Source organism: Anser brachyrhynchus (genome assembly GCF_964034855.1).
Source record: "Anser brachyrhynchus genome assembly, chromosome: 2".
Taxonomy (NCBI): domain Eukaryota; kingdom Metazoa; phylum Chordata; class Aves; order Anseriformes; family Anatidae; genus Anser; species Anser brachyrhynchus.
In genome coordinates, this window is record NC_137695.1 from 156,881,545 (window position 1) to 156,909,329 (window position 27,785).

The 27,785-nt window shown below is 39.9% G+C and overlaps 1 protein-coding gene across 14 annotated transcripts in view; it reads right to left on the reverse strand.

Moving 5' to 3' along the window:
* TRAPPC9 (trafficking protein particle complex subunit 9) overlaps nucleotides 1–27,785 on the reverse strand; it is a 556,529-nt gene that overhangs the window by 264,954 nt on the left and 263,790 nt on the right. Inside the window, exons 22-23 of one of the 14 annotated variants that reach the window (XR_013947304.1) lie at nucleotides 26,602–26,686; nucleotides 25,494–25,612 (exon numbers count right to left, since the gene is read on the reverse strand). The exons of 10 other annotated variants lie outside the window; for them this stretch is intronic. Coding sequence is in view for 1 of the 4 variants with exons in the window: in XM_080582083.1 (XP_080438209.1) it covers nucleotides 26,655–26,686 (32 nt within the window). In the remaining 3 variants the exon portion in view is untranslated. Of the gene's footprint in view, nucleotides 26,687–27,785 lie in introns of all 14 variants that reach the window. 3 more of the 14 variants (XR_013947303.1, XR_013947305.1, XM_080582083.1) reach the window with 3 other exon arrangements.

Genomic DNA, 27,785 nt, shown 5'->3' on the forward strand with positions numbered 1-27,785 from the left:
GTGGATAAAGAAGAGCAAAGAGGCAGAGTTAAAGCAAGAAAACAAGAAATAGTGATTTAGGTTATTAGTTTTAAGTAAGGCACAGAACTAACTCCCTGCTATCACAGGGGCCAAAATCAGCAAGGGTATTTTATATACATAAATGGCGGTGAGCTCTGTGCCCATGGAGAAGCACTCATGCTGTCTCCATCAAAAGAACAATGATTGGGGCCACTCCATCCCACTGTAACAGTGCTTTGGTATAAACATGGTTTGATATATAACATGGTTTGCTATAAATGGATGCAACCGGTTAGAAATAGAGTTTATAATGAGATTGAATACTCTCAGACCTACCTAATAAGTTCACTATTTAATACAGAGCAGACAGCAAAGCTCATATGGCTTAGAAGAGCCATCGTTGCCATCACCAGCAAGCACAGCACCAATACCACCCTTCTCTTCGCTGCAGCTGATGTAGGTACACCCTGCAACCCTACAAGGAGAACCCTTAAAACACACTCCACACACACGGAAAGAACAACAAAAAAAACCTTCTTCAGGTTCTGAAAAATGCTACCATTAAAAGAGTTCACTGTTTTCAGAGGAGTAGATGAAGAGAAAACTTGCTGGCCTCCTCAACTAAGTCTTACTTGGTCTTTCATTGTTGTGCAAGGTCAGGCAGTGAACTATGGGGAATTCCTATGTGATTCCAGAATCTGTAGGATCCTTATCGCTAAAGTCCTGCTCAGACCAAGCTCGATGGCAGTTCCTGTACCTCTAGGCAGGAGGAAAGCATTCTCTACAATGTTATAGTGAGTCCCTGATATTCAAAGTGGCAGCCTGCATGAGGAACAAACTAACATTAGCAATCCACATTATTAATTCAGCCTGTTCCACCTTCTTTCCTCATGTTGTCCACTTTAATTTTTTGGACAAGAACCTGAGTTTTGTGGCATTTCTATTATAACTTCCTTCTAGCTTCGGGGCTGAATATTTCAGGCATTGCAGTGTGCCTTTATGAAGTGTCAAGCATCCCTAACTACCTTGCACATAAAAGATTCGCAAATTCATATGAAGTCCTTGAAACATTCAGAGTTTGAGCCTCAGCTTTGAACCAAGGAGAGTTATCATCTTGTTTCCCATTTCTGAGAGTACAGTCCGTGACAGCAGTGTGCTGACTGTGCTTGCCTAACTCTGTGATTTCAAGGTGATTTACTTTTTGGGGGCACTCAACATCCACCTGCTGAGAGTTAAACAAAACTTCCATCTTTCATTATCGTTCTGGTAATCACACAGCTCTGGAAGGAACCACATTTCACATAGCCCAAAAATATCCAGCCTATCACACGAAAGCAAATGTTTTTCTCCCTCTCCGCCTTCTGGAGAACAGAGGAAGAAAGGGACAATTCTCGAATCCTAAAGTTGGTGCCAGCTCTCTATATTTTTCAGTTCGGGGCTAATGTGCCTGTTTTCCCAGCAGTCCTCTATGGAGCAGCTGCATCCCAGATATTGAGAGCACCACCTCTACAAAGTCTCAGCATTATTTTGAAGACCAAAATGCTATTCAAGAGCGAAACATCAAAAACATGGGATTTTCAATCTTCAGATCTCATTTAGGCTAGGTAGGATATGAGATGCATGTTCGGGTCATTAAACTGTCTCTTCAGAAGATATTTATAGGAGTTGTACAAGCAAAGATAGTTCCTGTAGAGACAGAGAGCTCCATTCCCATGGAAAAACACCTGCTCCTCCAGCCCGCAGAGCACGCCATGTACCCAAACTCTTGTGAATCGTGCTTAACATCAGGCTGCCATGGCTTTATTTCATGCTGAAAGGCGATGCCACCAGCCCAGAAGAACAACCTATAGAAATATACACACACCAAAGCCAGCTTCCAGCTTACCAGTGCCCAAGCTGGCCACATGGGCTGGTTCACCTGCATCTCCCCGGCAGGACCGGAGCATGGCTTCAGCAAGAGCAGATAGCCAAGAGCTCCTCTTCTATGTCCAAAGCAGAAGTGGCCTTTTGTACCATTAAAAAAAACGAGTGACCAACCAGAGAGAGATTTTTCCAGCAGTGAGAAGACAGAGTTCAATACCAAAACATTTCATTGCAAGCGGAGTGCTTTTTGGCTTCTCACCCGACAGATACTTGACGCCCACACTCTGTGCAAACTTGATGTCCTGGTGCAAGTACGATCATTTTAATATACCAAGGTGGCAAGACTTAAAATCGAGGGCTAATGAATAGATGCTTTTGTTACATGCTGTACCAGGCAGCTCCGGGAACTGTTCAGAACAGCCAATAGGTATCAGCAACAAAAAGCAGGAAGGATAAAATAATACTGTGCCACTTGATGGAAGAATGGTTCCGACGTCTGGTCCCTCCAGGGTCCTTCACCCTGAAAACCCCAAGCCCAGAATACTGTTTTCACACCTACCTGGAAAACACCTGCACTAGCACTCCTAATGTACCAGTAATGTATTCAACTTATTAAAACTATTCTTGTATTTAGCTTTATGAGGTGGCAGGAAAATGAAGGCATCTTAAATACAAACAAAAGTTTGATTTACTACACTGCAAGTCTGCGAAGTGTAAATGGAAAGACAAAAACACTCAGAAACCTACATTTTCTTTCAAACCATCAAGACTTGAAACTGACTTTTTTTTTAAAAGTTACTTTTTGGAAAGTTTGAAATCAACAGTAGAAGCTGTTGTAGAAGATGCTGGTGCAGAGCATCTCCTGTGCACCTGTGCGATGCAGAAGGAATTTGTGAATGCACCCCGGCACGTGGCGCTACAGGGATTTTTATCTCTGGATGAAGAGCAGAAAGGGGACCTTCACTCCATTTCTGACACCTGCTCCGTGTTTTCATACCTAGTGATGTTAACAAGATGCAAGACAGATGCATTTTCTGGAATATCCAGTGCGAGAGCACATGTAGTAAGCAAGGCAAATAAGATCGTATGATGATTGGAGTTGGGTTCTTCCATAAATGCAAAAATTTCAGTTAGAAAATAATAATAATAACAGTAGCCTTAATTTTAACAGTCATCTTGAAATATTGCATAGCTTGACAAAGGCAACGAAAGGGTAACAGGGGGTCAGCATCACAGCTGGAACCAACCCTTCCAGGAGGCTGGCAGCTGGTCTGCCTCCAGCAGCTTTTACCTTCTGCAGGAGAGCTGGGACTCGAGCACCTCCAAAGGAGCTGGAGCCTTCTCCCCCCTGAAAAAAACAAAAATCAGAATTCTTTCATGACATCTTTTTGGGATTTTAAATCTGGTCCTGGTTGAGGGAAATGAGAATAACAGCTCTCAGGCCTTTAGGAAAACTCAGCTTTCAAACAAGGAATAGATTTTTTGCAAAGTACATAGCCTGAACTCTTTGCAAGCAGACAAGTTTACAAGCTCCTCTTTCTTCTTCTTTTTAAAAATAATTTTCAAAGAACGTGAGGTTCGTCTAGTTGCTATCCGCTTTCGAAACAGCAAGGACTGCAAAGCTTCAGATCAACAAGAAGAGAAAAGGAAAACAATACTGAATGAAGCTGGTTTATTTGCTGTACAAACACACTCCCACACATATATTAACACAGTGTAATAAGTTGATCTTGGTATAAAATAAGTAGCCCTTCTTTAGCTCAGAAGGGCTGAATAACCTCTTAGAGGCCTTAACCTTACAAGTAATGCAAAGAGTGAATAAAACACACTCAAGTACCTACCCCTAACATTTTCACGGAGTCTCTGAACTCCACTCAGTGATTTAAAAAGCTAGTTTGCTGGTGCATGCACACAAGGAATTAAAGAACAAGGAATTAAACTGATGTGACTTTTACAAGATGCTCCAAACTGACTAGAGCTCCAAGTCAAGACTGTCGGCTTTGAAAGAAATATTTCCGGGAGCTAGGGAATAATCTCCAATGTCTGAAAAGCAAACCCCATTTTTTTCCGACCCATAGGCATCAGGGCTGTTCCCCTTCCCGAGGCTCACATGTGCAGCGCCAATCCAGAAGACCTTGAGCCTTGCAGGGAGCCACAGGCTCCTGCTCATGGCCATCCACGTCGGTACTGGGAGCCTCCTCTCGATTCCCCATTCTCCCTGGAATCCTCTCACCACCTTATCTTGGTTTTATAGGTTAGATATCAGCAGTTAGCTTACTTTAACCAAAAATATAAACAAGTGTTAACATGTAAGACCATTAAATGCTTAGCAACCTTCTAAATCCTCATCTGTTACTCAAACACAAGCTTCCAGAGATGTAGGGTTTTTGCTCCCAGCAAGTCTTAAACCGTTACTGGAAAGAGCTTCTAAAACCCACGGCCTTCTGAAAAGCCCTCAGGTTGCCAAATTCCAACACCAGGCTCAGCAGTTTTGTTCTCCTGTTCTCTCTCATTGATCCATAGATGCTTTCCTGTAACCTTAGCGTGTGGTTTCTGAAGAAAGAGTAAAAATAAAGACTTTCTGTTGCTCCTTCTCCAGTCTTTCAGAAACTGAAACATAACTTCACCACCTCCAGATGAGATGTTAAATCCATGCAGTTTAGCACACGTCCTGCTCCTACTGTTAATTAACAACTGAAAAAGAAGACATTCATGTTCTGCAACTCTGCAGGCACTTAGAGTGCAGTAGGAAAGCCAGTGGTACTGAGCTACTTGCCGTTACACACAGCCTGGGTGTTACTAAAACGCAAAACCAGGAAGAAGCATACAGGAAAGGAACCAGGGTTCCCATTACTCAGGTCAACTTGCCTATGAAGAAAATACCTGCTGGGTAACAGCACCCTAGGAGATATTTTGGCAAAGAACCCATGTGAGGACACCTATTGGAAGGAGAGCAAAAAACGATCAGAAATTGCTAGTACAGTGAGTACAAAGCAAAGGAACAGCTCCTAACAGCGTTAAACCCTCGTGCTTCAGTTTATTCCAATTGTACATAGCAGCTACAAAAGGCAGATTTTGAATATTTATCAGTGAGCTGGAACAGCAGCAGCTTTGCTGTGCCGCTTCCATTTAAAATCATCATGGTTCAAGAAGTCACTCAAGGACGGAGAAGGTATTTTGAGAAAACCTACAATCTTTTAAAAAACTCAATTTGATCATCCTAATGGCCAACGTCAAAACCAACATCTTTCTGGATGATATTCCTGCCAAATACTATTTATCTGAATAAGAGTAAAAACCCCATCTCTTTCTGTATGCAGCAGACACACTGTTAATATCTACCTGGTTTTCAAACTATTTGAAGAGGTTGAAAAAGCCAGATATCTCCTAATAAAACGGTGTTCGCTCAGGAGGACTGTAATGAGAATTTTCATAATCATGTGACAAAGTTCAGAAGAGCTTCTTGTTTGTTAAATGAGAAGGTATCTTATGTACTATGCTTTATATCTCCAATATCTCTTCACTAATTTAACAAAATAAAGGCCTTTCGACTTTCTTTTGTTTTCATCATATAAGGAATCAATAAAGAATAAAGGCATGGAAAGTTAAACAAATCCAATTTTGATTCCATCAACTTCCAGAAAGTCATTAAATAAATTCATCATCGCAGAGTTTATTTAGCAGTGATTATTTCTAATCCCAAGAGAGCAAGAACTGACATTCAGATCACATGGGGAACTGAAAGCCAAACAGCAGCTGAGCTTTCTTGAGCCGCAGCTCACCAAGATGCAGACGTGAGAAACTAGGACAGCATTTCCAGCGTTGTCTTGTTGCATGATTTGTACCGTAACATACAATATGCAGGTTTAACGAAAACCCTAATTAAGGTATATTTCAGGAAGGTTATTTGAGTCAAAAGTAAAGAAAACCACTTGGTTTATAAGCAAGGAAGGAAGCCAAGGAAGTCCTTTCTGTGGCATCACCAGTTCTCAGTTTTTGACTGCATATTTTCCCCACTAAGACATTTTCCATTTCCCCTATATTTTTACAGCTTGAATTTTCATTTTCCAGCAATACGAAGAGACAGCATTGCCTCATGTGATGCTTTCAGACCTTTCTGCATCTTTGCTTTTCAGGGCTTTGTGAAATAAACCTCTACTTTCTCACTACCCTTTCGGACAATGCTGCCCTTCAGGTGAGGCACTGAGCGTGCAGGTGGTCGCTGCCTCCCAGCTGCTGCTTTCCTCCTCCACTCCCAAAATCAGGCTGTCCTAGCAAAAGACATCTCTCCAAATAAGAACTATCTGAAAAATCTTTCTAGATTCTGAACAGTGCATTAAATTGAACTTAATGCTTTTAGAAGTAGATGTAGAGTGGTTTTATCTTATTATAAGCAATCTTTATAAAATGAAATAATCTATAAGCAATACACTTACCATCACTTCCTATATTTTGATTTATGGACTTTGCTATACTATCAGAACCTGGAAACTATAGACATACAGAAGAGGAACAGAAGCAAGAAAAAAAAAGACAGGGTTTGGTGGTGTTTACAGAGATAATCTTGATATCTGGTTGCCACATGTAAATGAGGCCAGATTAAAGGTCCACTTTTGGATTGCTTCAAGCAAGCTGCTCCCAAAATACTGTTTTCATCTAAAAGACCAAAATTAATTAGATCCAATTTATTTTTAACACATGACAAGGACAAGATTATGTTTCTGATCCTCCTAAATTCAATTTAGTCACTCGATACATGCCTCGCAAACAAGCTGGCACTCGCTGGCTTGGGGGCATGGTGTTACCCTCAAGGATTTGTTAAGGACAAAGTCAGCGATTCCGATCGAAGACAACATCTGGCAGCCCAGGACTCTGCCGAAGCACGAAGGCTGCCTCGGACAAGGAACAAGTTGTTGCTACCAAGACTTGGCTGCATCCCTGTGCTCTGGGCTCAAATTCCAATTTGTGAAAAACAGGGCAATGATCAGAGGGCTGGATGTTACCATCAAAGGGAATTCAAGCTTTTGCAACGTGCTTTGGATAGCAGAACTATTTAAGAAGAAAATCTGTTTCTGAAAGGTAACATAAAGCACACATTCAAGTTGTGAAAACAACTCTTAAATCCTCATCTCCTTCACCTTCCCCAAAGGATGTTCTTTCCTTTCCCCTTCAAAAGCACCCTCAATCCACACTTCTGTCCTAAATTGTTTCCCACACCTTTTCCCAGTGCGGCTGCTGCCAACGCGAAGAAGGAGCAGGGTGCAGCTGCTGAGCATCGTGGTAGGGAGTTTTGCTCCATGCTGTGTTTCTTTTTTCTGCAGCAACAGAACCAAAATCATCATTAACATTGCTTACATGTAGCTAAAGTGTGCAATGTTGTCGTTCTGGAGCCTCTGAATATCTCTGTTATAAATAAGCCCAGGAAAAGTAGGGAGCTGGGAGTTAGGGTTGATGCTGCCTTTGGATACCAACCTGGTTCCAGTTTCTGTGGCTCCCAGGTGACAACAGGAAAGAGGAATTAAAGGGAAAAGGATTTCTCCACTTCTTGAATTTCAAAGATACTAATAAGTGTTACTCTGGAACCTTCTTAGTCAAACACGATATTACATCTCCTATACAAGTAACCTAGTGGTCTAGCCTGACATCCAGTAAGAAATAGATGAGCGAGCTTAAACCTCAACTCTACCAAAACATTAAGATTACAAGGTAATTTTTTGTATTATTTCACAGATTTGAAACCCACCTATCTCCTCTGTGTCCATACTAGACAACCAATGAATTACTGGGAGTCGTTAAGCTGTAAACGTAAGGAAAATAAGTGATTTCCAGGGAGTGCAGGACAAGGGGCAATGGCTTTAAATTGAAAAAGGGTAGACTTAGATTAGACATTAGGAAGAAATTCTAGACGATTTGAGCCTCTAGATAGCAGTCAACATTTAAATATTTAATTTTTTAAATGTTTAAACCTACTTGTTAGGTTTTACCTCACTCAAACAGTCGAGTGCAGCAGAGCAGAGGATGCTGGGTTGCCTTTACAGGCAACTCTCTGAAAAGCTGTAAGACACCACCATGCAACTTCAAGTCAAATTCAAAGAAAGACTTGTTATTTATTTTTTTTAAGTATTGAGACAGGTACGCAGACATAAAAATAATTTGCTGTTCAGCTTCTTAAATAAGTTAAATAATAGTTGAATTAAATGTATGTTGAAATGATTTTTAATTAATCCATTAAAGTACTCCATTGTCTTGTAAAAAAATAGTTTTGTAAAATGACTGAGCAGTGCAAAATGGCTCAGCACCTAATTTTCCTGTGGATTTTTAGATTTCAAAAGGAAGCTGCTGGTAATGTTTTGCTGATATGTCAAAAAGTTCTATATGCTCTTTTCCAATTAAGCAAAACTTAATAGTGGGTAATTAAAGCATTACATTCTTGAAAATTAAACTTCTCTCAAAATCGTATTTTCAAACAATGCACACAGCTTTTCTAAACTGAAGAGAAAGCAGCAAAAAAAAGCCAGCTTTCCTTAGACAGCATTTACAGTTATTTTTCTACGGTTTCGCTAAAGCAATGCCAATTTTAGGCTGATATCTGATAAATACCGCTTCCTCTCTTACAGCTCTCAAAGGTTAGCAAGTACATATAATCACTAAAACCCAGAAATACTGACGTGGAGATACAACACAACCCCATGACAAATCAATGGTTTCTGGTATTCTGCCTCCATCCTTTTAGTCAACCACAGCTCCTCAATCACCAAATATTAAGTCTAATCCTGCAAAAACAGTTACATTACCTTCTATATTTTGCCTAGATTTGTAACATTTTGCTTCCATTAAAAAATAGGTAAACACCCCAAAAAAAGAGATCATTCAGTATTCAACATTTCTACATACATGTGCAGCCAGTGCATTGCTTGAAACCTTGCCTCCTAAGTCTACCGATGAAACCAGCAGCAACGTCATGCCTGACTGGGACAGATTTTTAAACAAAAAAAGCATCCTGCTTTAGTATGCAATTCTTCTAAGTTTAAGAAACAAAGCTAAGGAAAAGGAATACTAACATTTAATTCGAATAAATTATTGTGAGAGTTTACTTAAAATTTGGCAGCGAGCTACCAAACATATGGACAGGCAGGGATGCTGTTTCACTTTAAAAAAAAAAAAATCAAATACTAAAAAGATAAGCATGTTTTCTTGTGTACCACACTGGCATAATGCTGTCCCAGCAGTAAATAAAACAAGAACTCTAAAATGTAGGAGCTGCTGTTTGCACAGTTTCAGTTAGACACAGAAATCATGAGGTGTGGGTTGAATTTCACTGAGTCAGTGGATTTATGCTGATAAAAAAAATGCAATGAGACAGAGCTGAATGGGAACTATATTCCTGCAGGTTCAGCTATTTCACCACCACTAATAATTCCTATAGGCCGTTGGATTGTTGACATATATTTTCCTCATTATTAAGAAATACTGACAATAAATATATATTTCCTGGAGATAAAAATTTGTTTTTCTCCCCACCTACATCACCTCCTTACATATTTCTTCTACATCACCTTACAAGACATTTCCTGCTATTTTTTAATTTTTTGAACAGCTCATTCTTCATTCAGATCGTACCACCTCTTTTTAAAATAAATTTCTGCAATGGCACATCTCCAGTGTGAATATTATTAGGGCTTTGGTTCACTGAGTTATCTAACTTTAATGCTTAATTTTAATCATATGAATACTCTCCCTGAAATGTAATACTTACATGCTTAATGCTAGTCATACTTATTAATAGCTTTTGTATCAAGCAGTGCCTGGAAACCTTAAGAGCGAAGCCTCGTTGTTCAGAGATACATATAGACTAAGAGATGATCCATACCTTGCAGCACCCTTACTGCATCTCAGATTAATTAAAGTAGCATCAGAGGAAACAACAACAACTTCATTTTTTTGTGTGTGTGTCATTAGTATTCACTACACGTTCACTGAATCTAATTCTTCCAGATTCCTTATTTAGACTCAATATTGTAAAACAGCCCCAAAAAAGCCTCAAGTTAATTCGCCTAAGGTAAACAAAGGAAAGCAAACTATTTTAAATTCTTCACCACTGCACTCGCAGCAAAAAGACAAGCAAGTAGGTTGTGCATGCTGCCTAGCACTTTTTCATGGCAATTGTTCATGATAATCGGTTTCATAGAAATCACAGATAAAAAAGATTAGCAGACTCTTCCATCCACTCTCTTGAAATATTAACAACTTTTGCATATTTTCCAGTGTTCTTCTCCAGAGAAGCGAGTCCCAAAGATATGGGCATTAGCTCACTGCTACAGGTGACTTTTCATGGACCAGCTGGAGCCTTCCTACCAACATGTTTCACCAAAAATACTTGGGGGAGGATTCAGCTCAAGATCAAGACATCTACACTGAGTCAGCTGCACGTGTGTATGTCCACGTGCCCTTGGTATTTACGGACCTGTGCCGGGGAATGCAGATCGAGCTGCTGTAGTCGATGGCTCAGACCCAGTGAACACTACCAGCTCCTGCCTTTTGCTGTCTATTACGGTCCAGCAGACACATGCTTATGCCAAGTGGTCCTTTTAAGATAAATTAAAACATGCATATTATCTATACTGTAATTTTTAATACATATTTTAACAGTATAACCTATCATACCATGTCTTTGAAACTTTTCATTGGCAATATAGTTTTCATACATTTTGTATGATCCAAGAAACACCTGGCAATGACCGTCACTATGAAGTCTGTAGATTGATCAGCATCACACAACAAATCAGCAGAGCACCCATCAAAAGTAAGAGCCAGTCTGACCAATTTTGGTTCTGACCTGGTTATCCTCTTGCTATTAAATGCAATATTTGGCTTAGCACCTTCCTCTAAAGAAGTAAACATACCCTTGCGCGTCTCATGCTTCGTGCTTGACAAAGCCGCTTCACTTCTCAAACTTCCCCTTGCATAAGAAGCCGCAGTTTAATACCTTCGAAGAGCAGCTGACACCTTGTGGAAAACTTTAAAAAAACATTCCAAGGAAGTTTTCATCACAGCGGTCATGGTTTCTGTCAGTTTATTTGCGGTATACAACGGCAAACTAGTTTTTAAGGCAGCACCTCTTTCAAAGGCCTCCTCCCCAAAGAGAACACAAGAACACAGTTTCTACAGCAACCAGTTGTGAAAACTTCAGTACTGGATTAGCACATAAATAAAGCAAAGTGTGAAAAAAAGGTTCTTTTCTACTAAAATTCTTCTGCACTGCAGAAACAGAGAAAAACAGCCTCAACAAGTCTATTGGAAGAGCTATACATAATTACAAAGCTTTCTGAAAAGTTTCCGAAATTTTATCAGCTACATCAATTTACCACAAACATCTGCAGTAGTTAAATTGCATCTGAAACACCCTCTCCCTGTATGCCATAAAAACGCGTAATTCTCCCGATCTGTTCTCATATCCCATTTACCTGCTGGATTTCCATGCGCAAGTATTTTGATGCCCTTCTTCCCGACTCTGCCCTTTTCATTTTGGCAAAATCAAACAGAGTTAAAGCCCTGTTGAGGTTCAAGTGCATGAGGAGTGTGACGTGTGGATAAAAAAAACACATTTAGAGGGAGAAAAACGTATGAGGAGCACCGCTGGAGTTACAGAGATGGCTTCATGGGAGGGATATACGTAAGCCCAAGAGGTCCATGCGTGCCTGGAGAGTGAGTTGGGCATCCAGATGTTGATGAGGTGATGATAGTGCTGAGCAAAAAAAGCAAGGTGCTAGAACATGTACAAGGCAGTCACGGGGTTATACTTTTAAGCAGAGATTAAGCAGCTAATTAATTGATTAATCAAAACAATTAACTAGATGTCAAATCAGCACAGCAGCAAATTTAAACAGTCAATTAATTCATATATTCAAAAGAACAGTAAATAATTAATAAGGAATTAAAGAGTTTGTTAATTATGTGGCAGTAGATTAGTTATGCAGAAAACTAAATGAGAAGCAATTAATTAATTATGCAGAGAATCAAATGAGCCACAAAATATTTATGCAAAGAATCCATACAAATGGGCAGTTTAAAAGCAAATGGGTGGCAAAAATGCTGAGATACGTTAAAAAAAATAGTTAATAAGGATCAATTACTGGTAACTGTAGTTAGCTAAGCTATTAAGAAAACCATTTGAATCAAGAATGGAAGTCAGGTCAGAAATCAATTGAGTGTGGAGAATTAGGTTATCAAATAGATTCTAAAATAAAGACTTTTCCAGATGTTGGGAGTCGCTGACATTTGGAGTTGGCTGCCCCCAAACCAGGGGCAGACCTGGTTTGGAAACACAGGTCACTAAAATCGAAGCAGACACCAGAAATAGGGCTTTTTCACAGCATTATGCTATCGCAACCCCATCACCGCTTTGCCATCGCCCTTTGCTTACTGCCCCAGTGCCGTACCCTGCCTTGTCTTCAGCTTAGGTTAGAGATGAATCAGGATTCACCTCTTATTTCATCTGCAAATTTTCACGCATACTTTTTGCAGTGTTAGACAGATAAAGAATACATTGTATGAACGTTATCTCCAAATATTAACTCCCCCGACGTGCCTTCACTAACACTGCAAATGAGCTACGTCAGGGATCTGAGAAGAAAGCTGCCTTTATGTTAGTAAAAAGGAGAGAGATGTAGGGATATCAATGTAACTAGAAGGTAAATTACACAGATGAGACGCTACAAACTTGTCCAAGCAGTGCCTTGGCATCAGTCAACTGAAGATAACACTAGGGCTCAATAAGATACAGTACAGTGTCCAGCAGGAAGATATTTGGCAGGAAATGTCTGTTTTATTGCTCAGATGATTGAGATCAATTTGTAACACACCGACTAATGCTAACCTATGCAAAAAAAAAATACAGAATGTTTCTGTGTCGTGAAATAATGCAGATTTTACAAGACAAGGAGGTGAAGATTGGATGCAGGAGGTACAGCTATAAATCAGCTGGCATTCACTTACATTTAATGGTCGCGGTGCCACTGGCTATCCCAGAGGGAAGCACAAATGCTTCCTTCATTTCCAAATGCATAAAGCAGCCTGGAGACCTGACAAGGTGCCTATGTACAGAAATGCAGCGAAACTGCATGTGCTTTAAAGAAAAAAAAACAAACATCAACCTCAGTAGTCCAAAGAGATAAAAGCTGCCAACAGATTCAGGCGGCACCGCTTCAAGGCTTCCCAACAAGCGTAAGCCTCCGAGTACGGCCACTCTAAGGCTGACGGGACAAGGATTATCTTATTCCAGGATAGGAAAGACAGACGAAGGACTGTGACACAAAAACTGCTGGATTTGGAGAGACCCCAAGTCTCCTCGCGCTCCACATCCCCTGGGATGGTCATGGTTGGGTTTTTTGGTGTCCCTGGCTTTGCTTCCCTCAATAACTGGCCATATCCCTGTGTCTACATTCAATGATGGACAGGGCTGTCAGAGGAGAAATGGCCTTGCTCTTTTCTCACTTCACTTTTCCACAGTTTTTATTATACGAACAATAATTGGAATTTTTAGGTACAATCTCCCATGGAAATATGGCCCAAAGTGCTCCACACTCTGAAAAACACCGAGAGCTGCTGCTGCCACCGATGACGTCCAGCCATTAATGCTGATTCCCAACCAAACTAGCCTGGAAAAACTCTTTTTTCTAGAAAAATTTTCTACGCAAACGTAAATTCTTGTCGCTGTTCAGACTCTACCAAGACCATCACAGCGCTGCAGCCCAATGCAATGGCAAGGCAAGGCGGTCTCAACTCATCTTGGGCTGCACGAAGCTTTGTTTGAGCTTCTTTATTTCAGCAGCAAATTTACTAATGAGCAGGTGGCTATGCTTCATTTGTTTCACTTATCTTTGTACGTTATAACCATAATTTCTACATAATAGCAGTAACAAGTAATTATTTGGACTACAATGAAGTATTTATGACTCTCAGATAATGACACAGCACAGAGGAATACGAGCCTGGTATGACAGCAGAGGCCTCTGAATGCTAGGACTTGGGGCACAGGAGGACAGGCACGGAAGGAAAAGGCTAATACCCGGCGGACAGCCATAAGGAACTCATAAAAATAATAATAAATACAAAAAAAAAAAAATTAATGTAGTAACATTATGAACTATGATACTGTTTTGAGACCAACATTCTTCAAACAGCCTGTTAAGATTTCAGACACACCAGCAATAAATTCTTGACCTCGTAGATAAGGGGTGTTTCATTTTTGCCCATAGGGAAGATGCAAATTGTACCATTCCCGTGGAAATCCACGTGTTTGCCTAACTACGATGTCGAATTATGGAGAACTGGGTTCAACGTCAGGCTTCCTGAGTCTTCACAAAGGGAAAAAAAGTGAAAAACGCGAGTGTTCGTTCCCATAGAGGGGTTTCCAAGCATTCTCTAATTTACCCTTTTCAACTCTTTCTTAGAAAGAAAATGAATTCACTGGAAGCTGATGAATTGCTTCTCTTTTTAATCCTTTTCATACAACACGATACCAACTTTTCTAAAGGAAAAAAGAACTGTTAATAGCTTTCCACAATTTTGGAATTTCTCCGGAAAAAAAATAAATGTTCAGAATTTTTAAATAACTAAATTAGGAAAATAAATAAACAGTTAACCTCTTCCCCATAAACACATACAAGGCTTTAGAGAAGATGCTATTAACAGCCTGACCTGAGGTCTACAAAAATTTTTCCTCCCAAATGAAATATTTCAGAAGTTGTGCAAAATTTGGATGGAAGCACTATTTTTTAAAGCAACAATATCCATCTTCAACGTCAGAAACAACTCAGAGCTTTGTGAATCTCTACAGAGCAAAAGCGAAATAGCTAAATGGTGACGATAAGCCACCACAATACCTCTTCTGGTTTAAAGACTAGCCTCCTGTTATTATTTCAAGAGAAGTCTCAACAGAAGCAGACGATTACCATATCTGAAAAGGCCACTGTGCTCCTTTTAATAGCTGCAATGAAAACCACTGCTGGAAACCGCAACTTTATCACCCAGCTGTTTTCTGTACCTATTCTCCTCTGCGTGCCTTATGGCTCAGCAGAGGTTTCCAGCTCAAGGTGAAACCACAAGAAAGTTAGGGAGCTCTCTAAGATGCAGTAACAACTCCTCTAACTCCGGCCATTTCAGAGAAAATCCTTATTTCCCCCTAGTGAAGGACAGCCAGTTTCTAAAAACATTTCCCCAGTAGCTTTATCTGACAAATAAAGAGAACTCAGAAGGAGTCAGTGTTGATAGAGTGGACCCCACATTTTATCCTGGAGTGAAAACCACATGAATGCATGTATTTATTATGAAAGATGCCAGACACAGACAGTGGACTTCTTATATCACCTTGCTGGCTCTTGGAGGTGCAGGGAGCATGTTTTCAGGAAGTTGATTCATCAAAAACCTCCATTTGGGGTGATAACCTGACAGCTTACATATACTGCAACAAAAATCATTTTTTTTAATTATTTTTCTGAAGCAAAAAAGCAAAACTACTATTTAACTATGACATCAGAATGTAATATGCAAGCTCTTCCCATTATTTAAAGGTAGAGAATTGGGAAGTATATTCTCATGAGCATCCTCTGTCTCGGGACTTTTCTCCAGGCACTGCTAAGACCCCTTGCTCTACGATAAGCCAAGTCATAAATAAGAAAGAAAATAAAACCAGTACATGATACTTAAAATAGTATTAGAGACAGAGTAAAATAAAATGCTTGCCAAATGGGGAAAAAAAGGAGATCAATATTATTTAACACATTTCTAGATTGCCAACCACCACAGCACATAGGAGCTTAAAACAATAAAAATACAACTTCAGTACAGTACCAACAGCGAAGAGCAACAAAATTGATCACAAGCTAAGTGAAATGCATGAAGCTTTGGTTCTCGCTGAGAAAGCTCTCTTGTCCTCCCAGAGCAGACCGCAGAAAAAAATGAGAGTGGGCTCAGGCTTAATGCTTACAGCAAAACTAAGAAAACCAAGGTTACGGTCAAGGCTTTGTATCCGTTATTAATGCCAAGGACACAAAATATTATTAAGACCAAATTCAAAGATAAGAGATCTACCACATGCAAATACTCTGTAATATTCTTTGTCAAAAGCATCTCTGAATTTGTAACAAACCACTTAAAAGCCAGAAACATCTACAAGAGCTGGGGAGAGTCAAGAGAGATTTTCTTCCAGGAAGGCGAACCTGAAAAATAGAACTGAAAAACCCATTGCCGGAGATCTCACTGTATTCACCTCCCCAAGGACTTACTTGGAGAAAAACACATTTCCTGTATTTATTACTGAAAGAAGTTATCTAACTGAATTTTAAGGGAAGAAGTATTTTATTCCAAGTGTTCATTCATTAGTTTGCAAGAACAAAATCACTGTTGTATATTCCAGTTTAAGATGGATGTCTTTCTACACAGTGCACTTCACATGACTGGGAAATCATCTGTGTTCTCAGAATAAATATAGCTTTTACACACATCGACCACCTTGGCACGATTCTTAGCGAGCATGTGAGAAGAAGAGGGAGGCTAGGTTTCCCCAGGTATTTCTGTTAGGAAGTAATGTTCTCACGAGCCCTGAGGACTTCTGAGATGTTTCCAGGTTTTTGACGAGTCGACAGAGAAGTCTGAGCTCCTGACTCCATTGTTTGTCCAGGAACTCAACCCACGGTGCACGTGTGCATCACGTCCAAGGGCTGCAATTCCAACTAATATCGCCCAAATGTCTGTGCTGATGCTCTGATGAGTCAACGAGCAGGTGCTACACAACGTAGGACAGGTTTTTCTCCAACAAATCCTGGGCAGGAAGATGCAGGCATGTGCTATGCATCTACCTGATACGTATTAGAGCTCTCTCCTACCTGCCACGTTGTCAGAAGCTCTGCTGCTCTCTGTCTCTGGCAGTTAAAGGAACAAGAGAAAATGCAGGGCAAACCTCAGAGGTTCTGCTTTACCTGGCCACAGCGCTGCTTTAATCAAATTCAAGCTCGTCAGCTCAGTATCTGGTGGACTGGATGAAATGTAAAGCTTTCAGCCCTTAAGCTGTACAAATCTGCTAAAATGACGGATCTGAAGATTGGGCCTGGCAGTGAGACATCGCTCATGGCAGTGCCTTCTTCTCACAAACCAAGGCTTTGTAACGTGTGGAAGCAGAGCATCTAAAACTCTCCAGATCTCCAAACGGCCTCCAAACCTTTCCAGTTAGGCCCTCTTTATTAGTACGAAGGAACACGCATGCCAAATGCTTTTATTGCTTTGCTAATCACCTTTATTGATATTTGCATGAAACCTATTTTCTCAGTCCATCTGGTCCTGCTGCTCATTTATAAAGTGAACTCTTAATTCTGCCTTGTTAGAACTGGCTCATATGGAGATAATTATGTCAGCAAAAACAAAGGATCATGATTTCTAATGGAGACTGGGAAGCAGAAGCTACCAGATTTGCTATTAATGTCATTCCCAATAATCCTTAAATAGAACTGCTTGTACATACAGCCCTTCTCAGGACGTACTGACTGCATTAAAAAGTCAAAGAAATGTTATGTTGAACCAAAAAGCAAATCTTTTAAAGAAAGAATAAAAACATTCTCTCTTCTAACTGTTCTTGGACACAACCAGAGCAATAAGGAGTGATGTGAGGTGTTTAGAAGACACCAAGCTGGTTTTGTTACCCATGAATGCACTCTGCAAAAGCAACAGCGCCATCAGACAACGCCTCACACGTTCTTTAGATATAAAAAAGTAACCAGAGCTCTTCACAAATACCATCTGTGCAAAGACATACAACAGATCTACAACAGAGTTCCTCGCAGTTGTTATTTATAAACTGACTGGGTGTAAACAGAAGGTCCCATTCCTTTGTGGCCAGGTTACATCTATTTAAATAAAGCCAAAATGTGTGACTTTACAGAACTTTTGCCAGCCTATCTTTATGAAATATTAATCAGTAACTCAGCTAACCCAGTGTATATTCTGCCCTGGGTCTCTACTGGCACAAACACCTGCCTCACCTGGTGACCCTCCAGTGATAAAAAGCCCCCCAGAAAAAAATTTAAATGGGGAAATAGTAGAGATGTTGCTTTTGTCCGTCTAAATTTCAAGCTGGTCATTGAGCAATGATTTTTTCTTGACTTCCAGTACAGTTCAGGTGTACTCACAGACTGGACAAACTTCAGTACAGGTAAAGTGAGGCAGTAGGGGTCAGAGTATGCATCCACAACAAAATGAGAACAAGACTCAGATTTACCTGAACACTAACAATGACTGGCAAATGAGAAAGGCACCCTGGAAGTCCCGACCACCTAAAACCAGACTATCTCACCTTGAGACAGTCAAAATGCCAACAACTGGAGAAATCAGAATAGTGGTTGTCTAATTATTAACAATTTTTATAGCATAAACTCTATCTCCTCTATACCATGATGGGAGCAGCTATCCTGCTGAAACCTTTGTAGTCTGCCTTTGGTCTCATTGTACCATGCTGAAAATAAGATTCAGTCTTGCTTCACTCATCCTAATCCATATGCCCAACCCCAATTTTAAAATAAAGAAATATATTCAAAAAGGGTCTGAAAATTCCCTCAGCTAACATCAGACCTATTCATGAATCCATTAAGTAAGTTGCAGTCAATTTTTCATTGAGAAAATAAAGTGACATACGTGAGACATTCACTACTTCGTGGGTAACTTTCATATATTTCTAGTGTGAAACTTGTTTCAATTTGCAAAGATGAATGCTTTGATTTTTCCTCTTTGCTTAGTAACAACATGCAGGGTAATACAAGCTGGGAAAGTCGGCATTTTTCTTTGAGCAAATTCTACTCAGCAGGAGCCAAATCCTTAACTGGAGAAAATCAGCATAATTTCTTGAACATTAGATGCTCAAGAAACACTGAGAGTCTCACCTTTCTGAGAAACTGTGAAAAATTAGACCTTTTTTTTTTATTATTATTATTATGTTCGCCTGCAGAAAGTTAAATTTGATTAGGGTAATCAATATTGCTTGGAAATTGTGATACATAATACCAAAGTAGCTCTTTCCTAGAAAACTGAGAATGGAATGAATGAATGAATGAATGAGGCACAGCCGCAATGCAGTGCTTCTTCCGACAGCTCGACCTGCAAACTTCCCCACCAGTTCTCTAAATAGCAGCTGTGATTTCTTTTTCTAATTACAATTCACTCCCTCTCCCCTCTTCCAACCCCAAACTAATTTTAACATAGCTTCTTGTTAATTAACTACGTTAATTGGTAATGCTTCTTGGCAAATTTAGCAGGTTTCTGCAAGCACTGACTCTAATATCTACGTCTAAATGCATATTCATTCTGATAAAATTCATGAAAACTCCCTCTGCTCTTTGCAGACTTCTCATAATTCAAAAAACTATCTCTAGTACCTACAGCCTGGCTGCGAAGGCCTAGAAAGTTCTGAGAAAACCACCACTGAATACACTACAAGCGAGAAATGAAGTAAGAACATCCCGTGCTGTAAAGCTCTATTCCTCAGGATACTTTCTCCTGAGGGTCTTTGGATATGTCATACCTACTAATTTCTGAATTACTAGGAAAAAAAAAAATAAAACGAAAAATAAAACGCAAGTGCCAACTAATTTCATCCAGCCCTGCAAATACATTATTAAGTGCCGAATCTTCTCTGATGTTTGGTATTTAATGAATTAAGAGGTCCGAGTCATCTGCAATGACGTGGAGCTCTCTACAGGCCGCTTAATTTAGCCCAAACCATTATTGAATCAATGGAAACCACTGGAATTTAGCATCACTGAAACCTGTTTGTTTATTTAGGTACCTAAATATTGGTTTATTCAGGCACTAAGCTAACCATAGATCTCAAAAAGCTGGTCTTAATTGTTATACATGGGTTTTTTAAACACTGCTTTGTACATTACAGCTGTGGAACAACACTATGTCACAACAGCGATGTTTTTACCAGGATTTCAGAGAAGGAAATTTTGTATCACCTCCCATTTAATTAGCCAGCATCTCGTACCCCAGAAGCCCAACACCTTGCATACAGGAAGTGCTATGGACGTGGTCTGCAAACAAACACGTATGAGACAGAGTATATGGGAAATATTTGTGGTGTGTTACTGCGCAGCTCAATACTTATTTTTTGTAATTTGTAGGATGGGAAAGGAACTACAGTAGGATCCTCTCCACTCCTCTTCCCCTTCTATGTTATGTGCAATCTGGAGCATGCCAAAGGGCTTTTCAAAAGCCATTTTCTGGAAAATTTCATGCTTCCCTGCCATCCTGTTCACTTTAGGAATTATTCTGCAGTACCCAGAAATAAGTAACCTCCCCCAGAAGTGTTGAAATCACTCCAAGCAGTCTTCCACCTGAGGGAAAAAATATATTAATAGGTATAACCAGCAAGGGCCATCCTCCCTTCCCTCACTGCTGCTGTTCTCAGTACAAGACTACTTGCCAGGCATATCTGCAGTGAGGTTTGTTAACCATGGCTCTGCAAGACAACTGGTGAGAAGAAAAAAAAAAAAAAAGAAAAAAAAAAAGACTTGAAAGCATCTGAAAGTCAGTCTGAAATAAATCCTGCAGTCACGTAATGCTGCATTGGGTCCTGGGAAATGAGAGCTGCCAGCTCTGCTACCAGTAACTGAGTAAACAGAAGAGTGAAACTGCTGGAAAATAACTGCTAATAGGACCGGGAAGAAAGTGCAAACTGCATTTGTAACAGGAATCACAGCCACAGCAACACGTCTGCCTGACCTGTAGCACGAGTTCACAAGTCTCGTCCATACAGTAACGAAGAGCTCTAAAAGCTATAAATCTTACAATCATTCATTACAAAGCGACAACCGTTACCGAGCCAGAAAGGTGTCACCTCTAATTTGTCTCTGCACCTCTCTAATAAGACATTTATGTCTTAATTTTAATGTATGTTTAAAAAAAACACAACATTTGCACTCTCTTCCTATTCAACCTTTAAAGGGAATCTTGTCTTTGTGTACAGGTTTACTTTTTTCTTGGTGTACTGCTGAAACTCTTCCTCCTCAAATCCAGCGTGGGCCCTTCATTCAGAAGCTCTATAGAGCTGGGAGCTCAGAGCTTCCAGAAGAGAAAGGACTGAACTAGCGTCAGTACCAGAGGAAGATATAATAGTGCAATAAAGCCCACCTGGATTCAAAATTGTTCTGCAAAATCTTCTTTACAGCTCATCAGCCCAAAACCCCTACCAAGCTTACTCAATATGCTACAGTTCTAACCTACAGTGCCGGTGAGAGCATCCAAGTATGATTAGCAAACCAAAATTCAGTGCTAGTAAATGTAAGAAGTACTTACTAGAAGCTAACAGCAACACACCCTTGCTAGAAACATGAATACCAGTTGGGATTTTCCAGAAGTGCATGCATGCGACAGCTGCATGCGACTAAGATCAGACTTCCCCAAAAATTTCAACATCCAGCCACTAAGTACTCTATGTCATCGTGCATTACAGAAAAGCTCTCTAAATTTAGGTATGATGTATTACCTTTGTAAACGTTAAAATACCTGTTTTCACACTGGAGTTCCTCTGTGCCAGAATCCTAAAAAACGTACCAGCCTTCAAAATTAATGTGGATTTTTCTCTACTGAATAGCCATACGAAACAATCTTTTGCATAAGCAATATTTCAAGCACTCAACTTTTGTTATTTTTGCTTTTAACTACTTCCAAGATGACATAAATTCAAGTCCTAAAACTAATAAGTGGAACCTCCAGGGGTTCCACCTAAATCTTCCTAGCACAAAAAGGGAATGACAAAAGAAAAGCCAGCACACGCAGCCAAACTTCACATATTCAGTGAGATTCCTTAAATTTAACTACACATTATTAAACAGCTGCCATACATTTCTGTATCTTAGCTTGCAAAGAACTTGCTGAGTAACTGCTACACTGCACCTGATCTATCAGGAATACTGAAGCGTCTTGTATTCAGTAAATTTGTAGTTTGGCAAGGAAGGGTAACAGCAGCAAGCAAAGGCAGGGCCAGCAAAGCTTCAAACTCCAGCTCTGTAGCAAGCCTGTGTGAGGTATTATGAGGTATTTACTTAAAATGTATGTGGGTAGCTTAAAGAATCATGGGGAAGGTTGGAAGGGACACACAAGGACCATCAAGTCCAACTCCTGGCTCCACACAGGACCACCCAAAATCAGACCATGTGTCTGAGAGCGTTGTCCAAATGCTTCTTCAACTCTGGCAGCCTCCATGCTGTGACCACCGCCCTGGGGAGCCTGTCCCAGTGCCCGACCACCTCTGGGTGCAGAACCTTTCCCTCACACCCAGCCTGACCCTCCCCTGTCCCAGCTCCATGCCGTTCCCTCGGGTCCTGTCGCTGTCCCCAGAGAGCAGAGCTCAGCGCCTGCCCCTCCGCTCCCCTCGTGAGGGAGCTGCAGGCCGCCATGAGGCCTCCCCTCGGCCTGCTCTGCTCTGGCCTGAACAAACCAAGGATCCTCAGCCGCTCCTCATATATCTCGTCCTCCAGACCCTTCACCATCTTTGTAGCCCTTCTTTGGACATTTTAGTAGCTTTTTGTCCTTTTAAAATGCAAGTATCATACAGCAGGCACACTTACAAAGCAGCACGGTATCAGAGGAGAGGACACCCTACCCTGTCTACCAGCACTGCTATAGAAATCTTCCTCAAATTGACAGATTTTGGTGTTCTGTTAAAAAAAATAAAATAGCAATCTAATTATGTTGATGTATCTGGTAAACAGCTTGCACCACAGCCATTAAACTCCGTTGCTGGAATACTACTAAAAATTATTTCAATATGAACTTTTGATACATTATCTGTAGTTTTATTCTGCCACCGTAGCATGGACTATTGTCCTACTTAAGGAAATACAGCAAAGGACATTAAATACAACAGCATTGATCAGGCAAAGTTTTAGCTTTGAAAAAAGGATCATAAAACTGAAACATGTCACCATTACTTCATTCTGATAGCCAGACTAGGGCCATAGAGCAAATCGACAAAGGGAAATTGCTCTTATGTGCATCTAAATATGGGGAATATCAGATGATCAATAGTTACTTGTTTGCTATTTTTCTGTCTAATGATTCATAACACAGTAATGTCTGCAGCAAAAAAAAAAATCGTTGCACGGCTTCATAAACTTTCCTTAAAAATGTCAATTTGCATTTATGAGCGATATCTCAAGGCCGGTGGCCATTCATCATTAAATCCTCATTAAATCCACAAAAGAGGGACCAGACAGGCCACGGCCACACAAACCTCCCACAACCTGTGGCCTCATAGGGCCTAACCAAGATGAAGCCTACAGCAGGGGAAAAGGAGGTCTTCATCTTCAGCCCCTGATCAAGGCCCTGCTCTTTTCACGGATGTGACAGAAAATGAACAAACTCTTTACCTACAGATCACTGAAATGCTTCTAAAATAGAATGACTTTGGGATACTGTAGGAAAAACAAAAAGCAAAAACAAAAACAACAAAAAAAACAACTAAGATTGCTCAAAGTACAGCTCACCAGTTTCCTCAGCAGAAGAACACACAGGGGACCTGTGCAGTTGAAAAGAGCAACACAATATTTGGGAAAGGCCTGACTAGAGTAGGGATGAGCATGGCTGACATCGCAATTTTTTTTTTCAGAATAATGAAAATCAAAAGCTTATTGTGAAAAATTGTAGTGTTGCATAATTTAGTGATGATGGGGTGATAAAATGGCAGCTGAAATTCAAAGGAAAGAAAATAGGTATTAAATATAATGTAAGAAATGACAGGTTCTTAGTCATTACCACCCAAGAAAGAGATCTCAGGTATACGCTAGACAGCTCTGTGAGAAGTGCAAGAAATACCAAAAGAAAACAGCACGTAAAACATTAATAACGAATGGGATTGAGAGCAAGAGAGAAAATACTGGTGTGTCACTACACAGAACTCCATGGTGTGCCCATATCTCTGGCTCTGCAGACAATACCAGCTCAAATAGAGCTGAACAAGAAAAAAATGGGTGACAAAAAAGATGAAATATGGCGCATCTAACAGGAGGAAAAAAAAAAAACAGTATTTTGATACTGCAGCTGGTAAAATAAGACAACAAAAGCATCTGACACAGAAGTATAATATCATGAATTATAAGGTAAAGATGAGGAGGGAACAATTTTTTCACAGTTCCACACAACACAACTGGGGCACGAATAAAGGTACCAAGCAAGAAATGTAAAGCAAACCACAGAAAGCCCAGCTGCAGGACTTTCCACCGCAGGATACTGCAGGGGCCAGGAGCACAGGAGCTAAAAAGGAGTTTACCTTGATTTGTGTAGGATTACACCATTAGCAGCTATTAATAGCTCATTGTAGCTGCAGCTGAGAAAGTCCTGCTTGTTCCCAGAAGCTAGGAATGTAAATCCAGGACATGTATATGGGAAGGATGACTTTAATGGCTCCTTGCACTCCTTCCCCAGCCACCAGCCATTTTAGAAGACAACTTGTGGGCCAGACAAGTCCATGTCCTGCACGGCTGCTCCTATCGCTTGCCTGTGCAGGTGAGCAAATGTCTGATGTAGGTCGCAGCCACAGAGAAGGTAGACGAGAGCATCCTAAGGGGAACACAATTTACTGGAAAATGGAAAGGATACAATACACAAACTGCCATCCCCCTTCCTACTCCATTCTCCTGCAAAGGAGAACCTGACTTGATATACTTTGTAGTTAGCACAGAGTTCCTTCTAGTTTAATACTCAAGTGCAGCACAGTCCCTTTACTTTCCTATTCAATTTACTGAAGTTCAGATATCACAGATATATCTTCCCCCTCCTGGAGAACTCCAGACGGTCGCTTCTTCTTTCCCAACAGTATATTTAAGGGTAGAAATATAGTTTATGATACCAAATTGTCTAATGCTTACAATCTGTTTCTGTGTAGAGGGATCATTTTTCCATGCAATATTAAAGGATAAATATAACAAATAGTGAAGGCTGGATAAATAGTCTCCTCTCCCAATTTAAAATCTACAGCATTTCACACCGAAGTAATTTTAACTGAAAGGAAAATCTAAGTGGTCATTCATCATGGGGAAGAAATGCTGTTATTAGTCTCCAACTCTAACAGCTGAAACCTATAAGAGACCATCACTGTTCCCAACAAGTCAAAAATACTTTTTTAAACTATTGCTATAACATTGTGGTGCTTTGCACTTTCATTGTGACGCCTTCAGGAACCAGTTTCCAAGTAAATGTAAGAACTGTGAGACACATTCAGTAACATGGACACCTTACACGTCATTAACCTCTGTTGACAGTATTTTGTTCCCCTCTCTTTCTTTAATAGTATTTTAATTATGGAGGCCAATTTCAAAGTATCAATTTTCAAATCTTAAAGTACTGCTAATGCCTAATAGGTCTGCAGACAATATTCTACAGATGATTTCAGAATTTGTTTCTGATGTAGCAGTTAAGCACAGATGCTGAAACAATCTGTAGGTAATTTGTAGGTAACTACTTCAGAAGGATGACAATTAAAGGACAGTTACTTGGAGACTGCTCAAATCCCCCTTTTTTTTTCTTTGTAATTAATGTGCAAATTTACAAGGTAAATAACAAAAAAGAAGTAGGGATAATGGTACCGTATCTGTGTGTCAGTGTGGTTATGCTTCTGTTTTTATTAAATGCCTTTAAAATGCATTATTAGCATTTATTTACAATTTTGTTGGCATCCTAATGGAAATATATCTTCTGAAGGGATCTGAAGGAAAAAACAACACTGGTGAGAAACTTGATATAACAAAGGCAATGGACATTGCCCAAAAAACTAAGAACAAAGGGACTCAAAAAATCAGAGGATATGCAGAACAGTCTGTTCCTAGATGCATGAGGAAAAAATAATATAGCCAGAAAATATAAACTATATGGCAGTAAAACGAAAAGGAGGGAAATCATAGGCACATGTAAACCTAAAACCAATCATCTGAAGATAACCATGATTCAAGCTGGGACAGTCTTTCAAAGTTCTAGTTCACTGCAAAAGAATTCCACTAAGTGTTTAAAAGTGTGAAATTTCAAATATTTAAGCTTAGTAACATAACAATTCTACTTCTATTCATAAAAATCCCACTATCATTCAAAGTATTCTGTACCAGCATATTTATATGGTAATAAGGTCAACCAACTTAGAACATGGTTAAGAAAACTGACTTTTTGAAGTATCTATTTTCCAATACTACAACAATTCTACGTATAGCTTCCAATTTGGGTTAGTTGGGTCGCTATTGTTCATCACACAATTTCAGAGTTCATTTTTGGGCAGTCTTTAATAAGATCAATCACAACGTAAATTTCATTGCAACCACTAATAACTACATACTAAAGGACTAGATGAAGAGGTACTTAGGAATGCCAGACAAGGGGAAGGTAATGTCTCTCAGAAGAGTTAACAGGTACCTAGAAGTCTATAATAAAACTGATGACTTCAAAAGGTTTTATACTAGTGAAAGATTTTAAAACACAAGTCTTAAAGTTTTATGCATACTTCTGATGGCAGAAGGTTAAAAACAGTTGCAAACTTTCATGGTTTTATACTCCCTCAAATGCAAGCTAGCCAGATATATAGAGACTGCTCTGAAGGATTACTGCCTAATACCTACACCCCGACAAAAGAGAAGAAGGTCTCTTCCATATGACTATCGTAAGTAATGAAGTTAAAAAGATATTAAAATAAATAGACTGTCAAATCACCTCCAGCTGCCTTTTTATCATACTGCATCTGCTGAGTTAGCATCAGGATCAAGTCAGTTCTTCGTCAGGAGGATGAAGAAAAGCCCTGAGGTAGAAGCAAATATTAATTGATTGATTCGTGTTTACGCTACACAAAAAATGGAGTTTTCATACGCAAATGTCCGTGCCACCTTGAAAATGTAAATGTGCGAATTCTCCATTCAATACACCTTAAAGAGGCACAATCCACCAGGCAAACCTAATCTTGAGAGACTGAGTACAGAGCAGTTTAAAACATTCATGTGGAGAGCAGAGGTTTCCTACAGGCCACAGACACCAAATTGTGCCTATTAATGACAAAATCCTCTAAGTCCCAAACATTATTTGAAAAGCACTTTAGTTTTCTGAACAATTAGGCTGCAGCTTGTAGTCATTTTACAGTCAATATTTATATGTCACTTCTGAACTTCACCAACCGCAGTTTCAGAGAAGTATGTAATGCTGTCAGTATAGTTCAGAGCAACTCCCACATTACAAGAATAAGCACGTTTTACACATTTTCTGAACAGTACTTTTCAACAGTATAACATTAATAATTTTAGATGGCAATTAAGAAAAGACATCTTATTCCCTAAATCCAGGAAACACCATTTCATCAACTCACCACAGTGTGATGTCAAGGCCATCTTAACATGGCCAACCCAACGAAAAACCCAACTCTTACCAACTAAAATAAAACCAGAATTTCATCCTTGGGAAGATCAAACCTCCCCACGGGATGGGAGACATGTTCCAGTGCACAGAAACATCCAGCAGCTGCAGAAGCACTTAGAAATACACCGGCCAACATTTGAAAGGAAATCAGAATGGTTTCATTTTAAGAAAATAATTCTCGTATTTTACTGATATGAAGGACAGTGAGGAGCAGCTGATATGAAGGAGCAGCAGGGTAAAGTTCCCCTTCACCACAGCTACCTCTGGTGTCTCCCAGGAGTACAAATATTCAGTAATTAAAAGGGTTTAACCAGCTCCCAGGGCCAAACTCACCATCTCATCTTCTTAAGACTGCCAATAAAGATGCCAATTACAATTAAATGCAACAGAACAAGATATGCTCTTGTGCACCACAAAATAAGCTCATAGTTGATTTCAAAGTGGTCATCAGATAGCTAATATATTGTAAAGGGCTTTCATCACTTTGATTT